Source organism: Pituophis catenifer, unplaced genomic scaffold, assembly GCF_029215685.1.
Source record: "Pituophis catenifer annectens isolate HBS135680 unplaced genomic scaffold, rPitCat1.0.hap2 SCAF_4, whole genome shotgun sequence".
Classification (NCBI taxonomy): Eukaryota; Metazoa; Chordata; class Lepidosauria; order Squamata; family Colubridae; genus Pituophis; species Pituophis catenifer.
Genome location: NW_027256884.1, coordinates 121,757,610 through 121,771,665, shown reverse-complemented (window position 1 = coordinate 121,771,665; position 14,056 = coordinate 121,757,610). Strand labels below are relative to the sequence as shown.

At 43.1% G+C, this 14,056-nt stretch overlaps 1 protein-coding gene across 2 annotated transcripts in view; it reads left to right on the top strand.

Annotated features, from left to right (window-relative positions):
- Window positions 1-13,880, top strand: part of LOC139317087 (glutamate carboxypeptidase 2-like) — a 38,689-nt gene extending 24,809 nt beyond the window's left edge. For both annotated transcript variants that reach the window (XM_070944013.1, XM_070944014.1), the window contains 6 exons: window positions 2,395-2,486; window positions 4,720-4,810; window positions 8,706-8,970; window positions 11,168-11,249; window positions 11,967-12,059; window positions 13,469-13,880. In XM_070944013.1, coding sequence (XP_070800114.1) covers window positions 2,395-2,486; window positions 4,720-4,810; window positions 8,706-8,970; window positions 11,168-11,249; window positions 11,967-12,059; window positions 13,469-13,658 — 813 coding nt within the window. In that variant the 3' untranslated portion in view covers window positions 13,659-13,880. The remainder of the gene's footprint in view (window positions 1-2,394; window positions 2,487-4,719; window positions 4,811-8,705; window positions 8,971-11,167; window positions 11,250-11,966; window positions 12,060-13,468) is intronic.
- The last annotated feature ends 176 nt before the right edge of the window (window positions 13,881-14,056 follow it).

The window sequence follows — 14,056 nt, the reverse complement described above, 5'->3', positions numbered from 1 at the left end:
CTTCTGGTTCGGACCAGATCACCTGATCCGGTAGCGATGGCGGTGGGTGGTTCGGAGAACTGGTAGCAAAAATCCCTGTCCCCCCCAATGCCCAGCTGAGTCGTGTGATCATCAGAGGCTTTTTTTTTATTTTTTTAAAAGCATTTTTATACAACCTCTTTGGCCGAAAAAATGCTTTTAAAAGTAAAAAAAAAAAAAGCCTCTGATGATCATGCGGCTCAGCTGGGATCATCAGAGGCTTTTAAAAGCATTTTTTTCTACAACATCTTCGGCCGAAGAGGTTGTAGAAAAAATGTTTTTAAAAGAAAAGAAAGCCTCTGACGATCAGGCAACTCAGCTGGGATCGTCAGAGGCTTTTGAAAGCATTTTTTTGACAACCTCTTCTGCTGAAAAGCAAAAATAGTTTTAAAAGTAAAAAAAAAAGTTGGCCACGCCCACCCACTCACATTACCCCCCCACCAAGCCACGCCTACAGAACCGGTAGTAACAAATTTTACATTTCACCATTGCTTTGGATCAATCTGGGAAGATTAAAGACTCAAAGGGCAAAATTGATATCTGCAGCTTGGTTGGTCTAGAACAGAGTATTTCAACCTCAGCAAATGTAAGACGCATGGACTTCAACATGCTGACTGGGAAATTCTGGCAGCGGAAGTCCACACTTCTTAAAACTTGCTGAGGTTGAAAAACACTGGACTGGACAGAATGTCCTTCTCGACTGGACAATATTGTGCGGTTGAGTGTGATTTTCCATTGAGCTCATACTTTGTCTGAGAAACGAAGGCCTTCCAGAATAACAATAATTAAAACCAGCCACTTTTCTATTAGGTATGTAAATAGTACGGTACCTTGAAAAAATAAGGATCATGTGGTTTGAATAATGACAGTGCACCGAAGCTTAGTTTAGGATTGCCAGTATCAGCAAGTCTAATTTCGTATAAGGTTGCCCTCATGATTAAGTAGGTAAGATAGCTTGTAACCCACAATCTATGATTTTACAAAAGCAGGTTGTGTCAGACGCCAGCCTCTTTCAGTGTGGTGTTGTCCAGATGTGTCAAATTCCAAAATAACACACCCGGGCATTGTGAGAGTTGTATAATATAACTGGAGAAAAGCAGTTGAGAAAGGTTATATTACATATTTCCCATTTACACCATTGCAACATTGAATACACACAGCACTTCAGATTCTATCTCCAAAGGTTGTTTGGAGCACACAGAAATGCAAACAGAGCACCTGTTTTTGTAACCTCTTAAAGCAACAGCACTTTTTCCCGGGATCACATGGTTCCAGACAGGTGCTATATTGTATATATTGACATGAAGCTGTGAATTTTCCTCTTGAAAAAGATTACCCATCTCCTCCCACTTATGACTGTATGACTGTAACCTTGTTGCTGGTATCCTTACGATTTATGTTGATATTGTTTCCTGATTGCTTATTTGTGACCTATGACTATCATTAAGTGTTGTACCTTATGATTCTTGATGAACGTATCTTGTCTTTTATGTACACTGAGACTGTATGCACCGAAGACAAATTCCTTGTGTGTCCAATCACACTTGGCCAATAAAAATTCTATTCTATTCTATTCTATTCTATTCTATTCTATTCTATTCTATTCTATTCTATTCTATTCTATTCTATTCTATTCTATTCTATTCTATTCTATTAGCAATAGCAATAGCACTTAGATTTATATCAAGGGTGGGCTTCAAAATTTTTAGCAAGGGGTTCTCTGCCCGGTTGCTGGGTGGGTATGGCCATGGAGGGCATGGCCTAGTCGACCTCCTGCACCACGGCAGGGGGACGTTTTTGCCCTCCCTGAGTTCTAGAGGCTTACCTTGAGCCGCCGGGAGGACAAAAACTGCCTCCTCAGGCTCTGGAGGCCCTCTGGAGGCCAGAAACAGGCCCGTTTCTGGCCTTCCCGAACTTCCGGTAGGCCCATATTTCACCCTCCCCGAGCCATGTGTGCCCTGCACTTACCTGCATCCAAAATGGGCTGTGTGGGGACTACTGGGAGGGGCGGGGCAGGGCCAGCCAGGAATGGGATTTGGGGGTTCTCCAAACTGCACAGAATCTTAGCTAGAGGTTCTCCTGAACCCCTGTGAATCCCCAGCAGCCCCTGACTTATATACCTTTTCACAGTGCTTTACAGCCCTCTCTAAGTGGTTTACAGAATCAGCATATTGCATATTTCCCCCAACAATCTGGGTCCTCATTTTACCGACCTCGGAAGGATAGAAGGCTGAATCAACCATGAGCCGGTCAGGATCGAACTGCTATCAGTCAGCAGAGTTAGCCTGCAATACCGCATTTTAACCACTCTGTGATAATAATGGTATGTCTTCCCTTTCTTTTATCGTTCCATTAACACAACACCTGTCTTCGTAGATACCAAGCCCTGACGACGGATTTGAAGGCAGATCTCTTTTTGAAAGCTGGTATGAGAAAAACCCATCAAGGGAACAGAAAGGCTTCCCAAGGTAAATGCCAAAATGGGAAAGGTAGAAATCAGAGGCGGAGTTGCCTTGCAGAGAATGGAGCGGATTTTTGGTAGCAGCTGAGATGCAAATACAAAAGTGAAAGCCCAAATAAACTGGGAGTCTATTCTGGAAGACAGAAAGCAGCCAGTTTGGTGTAATGGTTAAGGTGCTGGCCTAGAAACCAGGAGACCGTGAGTTCTAGTGTCAACCCTGAAGCTGGTCTCACCGAGGCTATTTTTCAAGCTTCAGTGTTGCCACACGGCAGCTGAGGGATAGGGAGGGGGGAGTAGAGATAGCTGGGCTTTTGTAGCCAAAACGAAATGGTTTCTCCTGGGAACCAAGGTCATTCCAACAGCTGGTTGGAGAGAGGAGGAGGAGAGAAGTAACCAGGCAACCGGCTAGCACCTAGATTGGACAATGTAACTTATTGTTTGGGGGAAAGGGAAACTTTCAGTTTTTAATTAGATGAAAACTGCGGGAACTCTCAGAGTTGGTTTTCACCGGTCTGTGCCAATATGATATCTCCAAATAAAACTGTTCTTTGAGGAATCTACCTGCCTCGGACTTCTGTTTGCTATGGGTGTATTACTTGGAACGCTGACATCTAGTTTCACCTTAGGCCAGGCCTGTCAAACTGGCGGCCCATGGGCTGGATGCATCACATGCCCACCCCGGCTCCACAAAGGCAAAAAAAAACATTGTGATACATCACAATACGTCACATGACGCGATCGAGTTTGACACCCGGGCCTTAGGCATTAAAGCCAGCCAATTACCAGAAGCCTGTGAGTTCTAATTTTACCTTAGACAAAAAAGCTGACTGGGTGACTTTGGCCCAATCACCCTCTATTAGACCATCCCACCTCATAGGGTTGCTGTGGGAGAAACAGCAGGAGGAGGAAGAAGAACTATTATGTATGTTTGCTGCCTTGAGTTATACTTATAAAGTAATAAAGGCAGTGTCAGCAGTTCAACCTGCATTTACTCTAGTGCTGACATAAGAAGGAGAAGGGAGGGCAGCTGGCAAGAGGACGCTTGACTTCTCACCTACTTATTTTCCCTGAAGATAATATCCCCTAGGAGATGAGATGGGAGGGGGGACATTCCTGGGAGCTGAAATAGTAGATATGGGGAGAGTGATTTGGAAGATGGCCAATGAGACGCAGAGAATTGGGGAACGGAAAGGGAAGGTTTGGGGTCAGGAAGTCAGTGTTGGCTACGCCACGATTGGGGACAGATTGTCATGCTTAATAAAATGAAAGATTTCGTCAAAGACTATTTGTTTGGAAATGCAATTTATTTTATTTGAGATGACATCGAAACCTGACAGGCAGGATAAAAATCTAATAAATACATAAAATAAGTGAAGTGAATATTCTCCTATATCCGTGATGGCGAACCTATGGCACACCTGCCACAGGTGGCACTCAGAACCCTCTCTGCGGGCACACAAGCCGTCACCCCAGCTCAGCTCCACTGTGCATGCGCGCGCACCTCCGGATGGCCAGCTGATTTTTGGGTCTCTGCCACGCATGCGCGGGGGGGCGGGGCACATGCTGAAGATGCGCACGCATATGTGGGGGTTGGTGGGGGAGCACGGGGGGGGGTTGCGTGCACATACACAGATCGGCGGGGTGCATGGGGAGCATGCACGCATTGCATTATGGGTTATAAGTGCAGGGAGGCGTACTAGGCCCAAAACGGGGCACGGGAAGGTGCGGCGCGGATCCCCTGCGGCCCATTTTTGCTCCAAGAAGGCTGCAGGGAGGCCTACTAGGCCCAAAACGGGGCACAGGGGAGCACGGGGGGGCACGCGCACATGCGCAGGGGGCATGCAGTGGGGATTGCTTGCGCATTGCATTATGGCTCCGCGACAACAAGAAGGTTAGCCATCACTGTCCTATATGATGCTCATAATAGAAAAATTGTGTAGATCCATTGCTCAGGTCAAGTTACTCAATTTGGCTGGGGAATAACTCTCCCTCCACATCTAAGTTTCAGAACATACGCAGATATGCATCTAACTTCCCCTTTCTCTCTGATCTACCCAGTTTCTTCCCCTCTTTCTTCTGTAAATAATAAAATCAGCTTTATAAAGAAAGAAGGAAAGAGGTACAGAAGAGTTTCTGCATTGTTCAGAAACTTTTTGAGATCTCTAGTACCCCACATTAAAATAATTTATAATTTCTTACATCACTTGTTCTCCTTCCCTTACCTATTTTCTTTCCAACAGGATAAACAAGCTGGGTTCTGGCAATGATTTTGAAGTCTTTTTCCAAAGGTTGGGAATTGCTTCTGGTAGAGCCCGTTACACTAAAAACTTTGTAAGTCTGTTCAAATAATGTTTTGGGGAGGGTGGTGCCTTCATGTCACTGTTGACACCTGGTGCCTGCCTGGACCAATCCCTGCAGATTTCTTGGGAAGATTTTGGAAGTGGTTTGCCATTGCCTCCTTCTTAGGGATGACAAAGAGCGACTGGCTCAAGGTTTCCCTGCTGGCTTTGTACGCAAAACAGGACTAGAATTAATGGCCTCCTGATTTCTAGTCTGGTTCCTTAACCACCAAATCCTGCTCTCTCTTCCAAGAATAGCGTGAAGAAATCTAATTGAAACTGCCTTCTGCAACTTAAAACTTTCCAGATGTTGGCTGTGGATTGTAGGAACTGCAGTTCAGGACAAAAAGGACCTAACTTTTTAAAATTGTTTTAATTTTAAATTGTTAAATTATGGGTTTTAATATACGGGTGTTTTAACTGTGGGCCAAATTAATTTAATTGGATTTTAATATTGTTTTAAATTTTGTATTTTTTGTATTTTATCTGTTGGCTGTTCACCGCCCCGAGTCCTTCGGGAGAAGGGCAGAATACAAATATAATAAACATAACAAACATAACATCTGTAAAATGCCCAAACAGAAAAAGCTGCAAGCGTTCCATCTGGAGAATCTGAAATCTTTCCACTTCAAAGATAAGAATTACCTGTGAACGTCCATTTTTCTAATCTCAAGTATTTCCCAATAGTTCAGAAGATGTAAATTATCTAAGAATTTAATTCCAGTGGAAACAGATGGCCTTTCCCGTGTCGAGTTGTACAATTGCACGAATCTGACTGAAAAGCCCAAGGCAATACCGTACTAAGTAAATATAATTTGGGCCTCACCTTATGCCATCTAGCTATAACAGGAGATATTAAAGATCTTCAAAGCTGCTTATTAAATCACTTTTCTTGTTTACTTTATTGTTTTGCAGTCAAAGGCCCAACAATAAGGAAAGAAATAACAAACAAAATAAATTAAATACTTGAACGTGACAATATAATACAGAGTAAAAGAAGCAACATAAGAAAGGAAGATTGGAGAAAATGACCTAGCTTATATAACACAAGAGTGGGCTTCAAAAATTTTAGCAAGGGGTTCTCTGCCCCTTGGGTGAGTGTGCTGCTGGGTGAGTGTGTCCATGGTGGGGGTGGCCTAGTCGGTCTCCTGCACCGTGTGTGTGTGTGTGTGTGTGTGTGTGTGTGTGTGTGTGTGTGTGTGTGTTTGCCCTCCCTGGGCTCTGTAGGCTTTCCTCGAGCTTCCGGGAGGGCGAAAGTGGCCTCCCCAGGCTCCGGAGGCCCTCTGGAGGCAGGAAACGAGCCCATTTCCAGCCTTCCTGAACTTCCAATGGGCCCAGTTTTTGCCCTTCCCAAGCCTCCACGCAAGCCCTGCACTCACCTGCATCCAAAACGGGCTGTGTGGGGACTCCTGGGAGGGGAGGGGCAGGGGGGGCAGGGCCAGCCAGGAATGGATTTGGGGGTTCTCCGAACTGCACAGAATCTTAGCTAGAGGTTCTCCCGAACCCTGCGAACCCCCAGCAGCCCTCTCCTGATATAGCCCTAGTGTTTCTCAAATTTGGCAGCTTTGAGATGTGTGGACTTCAACTCCCAGAATACCCCTGGTGGCAAGGCTGTAAGTTCGAGTCCTGCCTTAGCCATGAAAGCCAGTTGGGTGACTTTGGGCCAGTCACTCCCTGTCAGTCCAACTTACCTCAGAAGGATCTTGTTGCGAGAAAAATAGAGCAAGAAGGAGCATTCGTTTGGTTCACCGCCTTGAGTTACTTATAAAAATAATAAAGACGGGGTTAAAAAAAATATTTAAAAAAGGACTCGTATTCAAATCAGCAGCCATTTATCATTTGCAAGGAGCAAATGATCAAACTCTGGGAAAGTCGGTAGAGATTGTCAGTCATCCAGGTGCTTTTTTTTCAGGAGGGAACTGGACTTCCTTGTTTTTTTCCTTTTGAAGATGTTTTGCTTATCATCCAAGAAGCTTCTTCAGCTCTGTAGGACTTTTAGCTTTACAATTTGGGATGAACACCCTTTGAATGGTGTGGGAGTAGGAATGGATTTCCTGAGGAAAAAATTGAAAGCCCCAGGAACCAGGATTTTTACACATTGGCAAAAAGAATCAGAACATTAAGTACAAGCTGAGTGGACACGACCTCGTAGATGACCCTCACTCTGTCAAGGACCTTGGAGTACTCATTTCAAATGATCTAAGTGCCAAAGCCCACTGTAACAATATCACCTAAAAGGCATTAAGGGTTATAAACCTAATCTTGCGTAGCTTCTTCTTTGGTAATATCACACTACTAACCAGAGCATACAAAACATTTGCTAGACCAATTCTCGAAAACAGCTCATCTGTCTGGAACCCGCACTGCATATCGGACATTAATACAATTGAGCCTGTCCAGAAATATTTCACAAGAAGAGTCCTCCACTCCTCTGCTCGCAACAAAATACCCTATGCCACCAGACTTGAAATTCTGGGCTTAGAAAATTTAGAACTACGCCGCCTTCGGTATGACCTAAGCATAGCTCATAAAATCATCTGCTACAATGTCCTACCTGTCAATGACTATTTCAGCTTCAACCACAACAATACACCAGCACACAATAGATACAAATTTAAAGTGAACCGCTCCAAACTCGATTGCAGAAAATACGACTTCAGCAACAGAGTGGTCAATGCATGGAATGCACTACCTCACTCCGTGGTTTCATCCCAAAACCCCCAAAATTTTAACCTAAGACTGTCTACTGTTGACCTCACCCCATTCCTAAGAGGTCTGTAAGGGGTGTGTATAAGCACACCAGCGTGCCTACCGTCCCTGTCCTAATGTTTCTTTTAATTATATTCATTTTATGTATTTAATTTATGTATTTATGTATTTATGTATTTATGTATTTATGTATTTATGTATTTATGTATGTATGTATGTATGTATGTATGTATGTATGTATGTATTTATTTATTTATTTATTTATTTATTTATTTATTTATTTATTTATTTATTTATTTATTTAATTTATATACCGCCCTTCTCCCAGAAGGACTCAGGGCAGTGTACAGCCAAAATAAAACACACAGATATAAAATTTAAAAAACAATTTAAGAAATATTAAATAATTTGGCCCATATCTAATTAAAATAAAACTACCCGTTTTGGACATTTAAAAGTTAAAAGTTAACGATTAAAAATTTAAAAATTCATGCTTATACTTATATATATTATCTAATTAAAAATTATCTAAATAAAAATATAATTAAAAATTATCTAAATAAAGATATATATTATCTAATTAAAAATTTAACGATTAAAAATTTAAAAATTCACGCTTATACTTATATATATTATCTAATACGTACTCAACAAATAAATAAAATAAAGAAAGAAATAGGAGCACAGCAAAGGTGCCCCTGAGGACACAGATTAACCTCCCAAGTGCTTCAGCGACCCTCTAAAAGGATGCAAATGACCAGCTGTCTGCAAGGAATATAAATCCTTTCATTCCCCACTATTCTGTCAGAGCTGAAGAAGCTTCTTGGATGAGAAGCGAAACGTCTTCAAAAGAAAAAACAAGAAAGTCCAGTTGCCCCCTGAAAAATAAACACCTGTGGGGAAAACCCTGGGAAATAATTAATGCAATGCAAGTGAAATATAAATTGAAATTATAGTGCATCTGATAACACCTCTGATCGTCCATTTTAGTGCATTTGCAATCCGGACCATCAAGTTCAGCTACAATGTATTATTAACTCTTAGGACAGATCTGTGAACATAGCAATTCTATTTTGCTAAGTGTTGGATATGTTGTGCAAACCTCACTATTTTGTGTACGAATGTTGTTCAATTAACCAAAATGAAGCCCACATAGGCGGATACCTTTTTTTCTTCAGAAAGTGGACAAGTTCAGCAGCTATCCTGTTTATCACAGTGTCTATGAGACGTACGAGATTGTGGAAAAGTTTTATGACCCAACTTTCAAGAATCACCTGGCTGTAGCCCAAGTGCGAGGCGGGCTGGTGTTTGAGCTGGTTGATGCAGCCCTCCTCCCATTCGACTGCAGAGATTATGCCAAGGCGCTTAATAGCTATGTTGATATCATTTACAACACAACCATGAAACATCAGGCGGCAATGGAAGCACACAACGTATCATTAGGTAAGCGGACAAATCTCCAACATCAAGGTAGGATCTTCAATAACACCCAGCATTCCTCCCCGATTCCTTTGATCTACTTGTTGTGAAAGTGAGTTCTCAGGCAGCCAGTAAAAAACAAAAAACCCACAAATGAATTTATTTCATGAAACGAATCCCACAAGATGTGAAGGCCACAACAAGATTGCAACTATAAATGGCTAATACATAGGATATATCAGTGATGGCTAACCTTTTTGCCATCGCGTGCCAGGAAAGGGGGGGTGGGGGAGGTTCGCGTGTACGCGTGCCTGCACCCATAATTCTATGCGCTCTGTGCATGCGACCCCCCCTCTCCCCATTCCTGGCACGCGGTGGCCCAGTAGGTCCATTTTTCTATCTCACCTGGCTCCAGATCCTTTCTATGCATGTGGGGAGGGCAAAAACAGCCTTCCCCACCCCTCAGAAGCCCTCCAGAAGCCCAAAACGGCCCATTTTCCAAGTTTCGGTTGGACAGGAAGTGACTTTTTTGCTGTCCCCAGCCTCCAGAGACTCTTGGAGAGGCTGAGAGCTGAGCTGGTGTGCCAGGCGACATGGCTCCGTGTGCCACCTGTGGCACGCGTGCCATAGGTTCGCCATCATGGGGATATATCATCACCAGGAGTGAAGGTAGTCCTCAACGTACAACAGTTCATTTAGTGACCATTCAAAACTACAGCTGCACTGGAAAAAGTGACTTATGACCCTTTCTCACACTTACAACCTTTGTAGCATCCCCATGGTCACCTGATCAAAATTCAGAGGCTTGGCAAAGGACTCGTACTTATGACCATTGCTGTGTCCCAAGGTCCTGTGATCTCCTTTTGCGACCTTCTGACAAGCGAAGTCAATGGGGAAGCCAGATTAACTTAACAACCGTGAAGACTAACTTATTGGCTGCAGTGATTCATTTAGCGACTGTGGCATGAAAGGTCGTAAAATAGGGTAAAACTCACTTAACAAACATTTCACTTAACAAGAAAAATTTTGGGCTCAGTTGCGGTCATAAGTCGAGGACTACCTGTATTATCCTTACAAACATAGACAGCCATATGTGCTGCTTCTAACAAAATGGTACCTCCATCTCTCTTTCCAATTCCATGTATTATGTTTTCCTCAAAATAAGACCCTGTTTTATATTTTTTGAACCCCGAAATAAGCACTTGGCCTTATTTTCGGGGATGTCTTATTACTTTGGGGCGCATGGAGCCAGATGGGGTTCCTCTTGCCGTCTTACCTGATTTCCAACTCTGTCTCCCTAACCCTAACCAGAGGAAATGGCGGGGACGAGCTGCGCATGCATTTAAATATTTTCGGGGAGGGCTTATTTTTTGGGGGGGGCTTATTTTAGCACATGCACTCAAAAGCCCGATTGGGCTTATTATCAGGGGATGTCTTATTTTAGGGGAAACAGGGTATATAAATATGAACAAAGCTGCAGATAACTCATATTTCAAGTGCAGCCACTGCACCCAAAGGAAAGAGATTTAACAGATTAACGGAGTTGGAAGGGACCTTGTAGGTCATCTAGTCCATTCCCCCCCCCAGCAGGAGACTCTTCACCATTTCTGACAGATGGCAGTCCAGTCTCTTCTTGAAAGCCTCCAGTGATGAAGGTCCCACAACTTCCGAAGGCAACTTCTGTTCCATGGGTTGATTGTTCTCACTGTCAGAAAATTTCTCCTTATTTCCAGGTTGAATCTCTCTCCTTGTTCAATTTCCATCCATTATTCCTTGTCTGGCCTTCAGGAGATTAACTAACAGGTCCTGAAAAGATCGTGTCATGCAGTTTTCGTCTTTTTCTATCTCATCAGCATCTGCTGATCTTGTCACCTTGGTTTGTCAAAGCAGATAATCCTTTGTTTTTTCAGTTAACTGCTGTGAACAAAGACTACCTTAGAGTAAATCATTGTTGACCTCTTCCTACTATTTGTTTAAATAGGCTTCCTGCCATAATACAATTACTTCCTCAGTTCCGGCACTGTCTCAGAATTCCAGCTCGCTGGGCCATGATGGAAAATTCTGAATTGCAATTCTCATATCTCTAAACTGAGTGGGTAATAAGGGATGTGAGAGCTGTCATTCAACCTCTGGAGAGTCACAGGTTCTCTACACTTGAGCTAATTTTATGCAAACAGTAAGAGTCTCATAATTTAGCATTTTCTCTTCTGCATTATTCCAGTTTTGCTTCGGGATTCCGTAAAGGCATTTTCAGACGCTGCTAGTGACTTTCACCACAGACTTGAATTAGTGGACATCCATAAGTAAGTCTCCTAATTTTCTGGCTGTTCAGATAAGATATCTTCCATTCTTCTGATATTACTGTATTTTTCGGAGTATAAGATGCACATTAGTTTTTGGGGAGGAAAACAAGAAAAAAAAATCTGCCTCTGCCTCCCAGCATCCATCGGTATTCATCTGGCTAGCCTCCTTGCAGCAAACAGCAAACAGCCTGGTCAGCTTCAGCACATTATCTCAGCCTAATTCAGCACGAGCAGCTGATTGGCGGGCAGCCTCCTGGAATACCCCCAATCAGCTGTTCCAGGCTTCAGGGATTGCCATAGACCATTGCTACCTCCATGCCTCGCATTTTTGGCCTCTGAATGCTCCATTTTAGACCCATTCCAGGCGATATGCTGTGGCGATCTGAAACAGGTCTAAAATGGAGTGTTCGGAGGCTGAAAACGCGATGCATGGAGGCCAAAAATGGCCAAAGGATGGGGGCCAGTGGGTGGGCAGGGCTACATTCAGTGTATAAGATGTACCCAAATTTTCACCCTCTTTTGGGGGGTGGGGAAAGTGTGTCTTATACTCCGAAAAGTATGGTAATTGAATTTTAAGGGATCCTTGCAAACTCTAGCCTTAGAAAGTCCAGTTAAGATATTCCTCTCTCAACTTTGCTTGGTTGTCAAAAGTTTGTGCATCCTGATCAGAAGTCATGTTTCCTTTAACATTGTTATTTCAATTGTCTAAATTTCCAGCCCAATTGAAGTAAGATCTTGGAATGATCAATTGATGTTCTTGGAAAGAGCATTTATCGATCCTCTTGGATTGCCCGGCAGACCATTTTATAGGTAAGGAGAATATATATATATATTTCTTCTATTTCTATAACCACCAAACTCAACCCAGTGAGTTTGTCAATCATCTTTCCATTCTCCCAGTCTTAAAAATCATATTGTGAAGTTTCCGAAAGATGCCCTAATTAATTCATGAGCCATGAGCCGAACTTCAAAAGAAATACAGTCATTTATTAGGAGCACCATTTCGGCAATATTCGGATGCAGTTAGAACTAATCCCACGTAGATTTACGTTCCCCTATGACCCTGTCTCTCCCCTCCTCCCTGGCCATGTCATAAATCACATTCTCCAATTACCCACTTTGGCTGGCTGTGAAATCCAACACCCTCCTTCTGATTGCGGTCAGGAAGAATGTATGGAATGCACTTCAGTTAGGGAAATCAATCAGCTCTATCAGTTCTCCCTCCCTCCTGCTCATGGCAACTTGAAAGCTTTGCAAGTTGACACATATATTATAAGAACATAAGCAGTCACCTTTTGGACTAGACTTCTGGCCCATCTAGTTCATAATGTGTTCTCATAGTGACCAACCAATGGCTTAAAGCAGCCCACTGGTCTCCCAGGTGAAAGTTTTTAACAATAAATTGCCTTGTCCATCATGTCATGATGGGTTTGTTTGGAAAAAACTTCCAGATATTTGCCGGAAAGGTAATGAAGTCTAAATAAACCATGGAGGTCATTCTATCAGGTATAAAGATGGTCAGTTAAGATATGTGTCAACTCGTAAAGCATCCCTGGCCTGCTCTTGAGTTGCCATAGGCAAGGGGAGATGGGAAACCGATGAAACAGCATGGCAGCCAAGGTCAGATGCACATTCCAGACTTATCTCTCTCAAGGTTGTCTCCCAGAGTTACCCACAGCGGCCAGAGGGGAGTAGTCTCTACAACCCACAAAATTGCTCAGTTGGTGAATGCGATTGATGACACACCCTGGGGGAAACAGGGTCATGATTGGGGTGTAAGTTACGTGGGGTTAGAGCTGGCTTCACTTGGGAACATGCTGACATGAAGCTCCTAATAACTAACTGGATTTCTTTTGAAGCTTGGCTTGAGGCTCATGATTTAATTAGGGCATCCATCAGAACCCTAACAATACGGAGATGAGACAATGGAGGAGAGGGCTTAAGGTCTCCTAATCTTTCAACTGCTTCTTAAAACCAAATCTTAAGATCTTCTTCAAAAGAGATCTTTCGCCTACCAGTCTAATCTTGTTGGCTTCCAGAATGCATCCGATTGTTGATAATGTGACATTGAATGTAGACCAGGGCTGATTCAGTGAAGTTCTTCTTAATGTTTTTGAAGGCAGTAAGGTTAGAGGATGAGGATTTGTTTCAAGCCTCGAGAACTTCTGTTCTAAATAACGTGATTCCAGTGGCCAACTGACCTTACTACCTTTTTCTAGACACATCGTCTTCGCTCCGAACAGTCACAACAAGTACGCTGGAGTGTCCTTCCCTGGGATCTATGATGCCCTGTTTGACATTGACCACAAAGAAGACCAAGAGAAAGCCTGGGAAAAAGTCAAGAAGCAGATCTTCGTTGCGGCTTTCACCGTGACAGCTGCAGCTGGGACTCTCAAAGAAACACCATGATTTGCTAAGACACCATGATTGAATAGTTCTCTGGTCAACGCTACTTCAATTGGATTAAATTAGATTACATTAACAGAGTTGAAAGGGACCTTATAGGTCATGTAGTCCAACCCACTGCCCAAGCAGGAGACTCTACACCAGTCTTCAGGTGCTTTGGAAAATAGCTTGAGCCCTTCTTCTCTGTGGCAGCCCCTCAAATACTGGAACACTGTTATTATGTCTCCCCTGGTCCTTCTCTTCACTAGACTAGCCATGCCCAGTTCCTGCAGCCATTCATCATATGTTTTAGCCTCCAGTCCCCTAATCATCCTGGTTGCTCTCCTCTGCACTTTTTCTAGAGTCTCAACGTCTTTTTTATAGTGTGGTGGTGACCAAAACTGGATGCAGTTTTGTGAGAT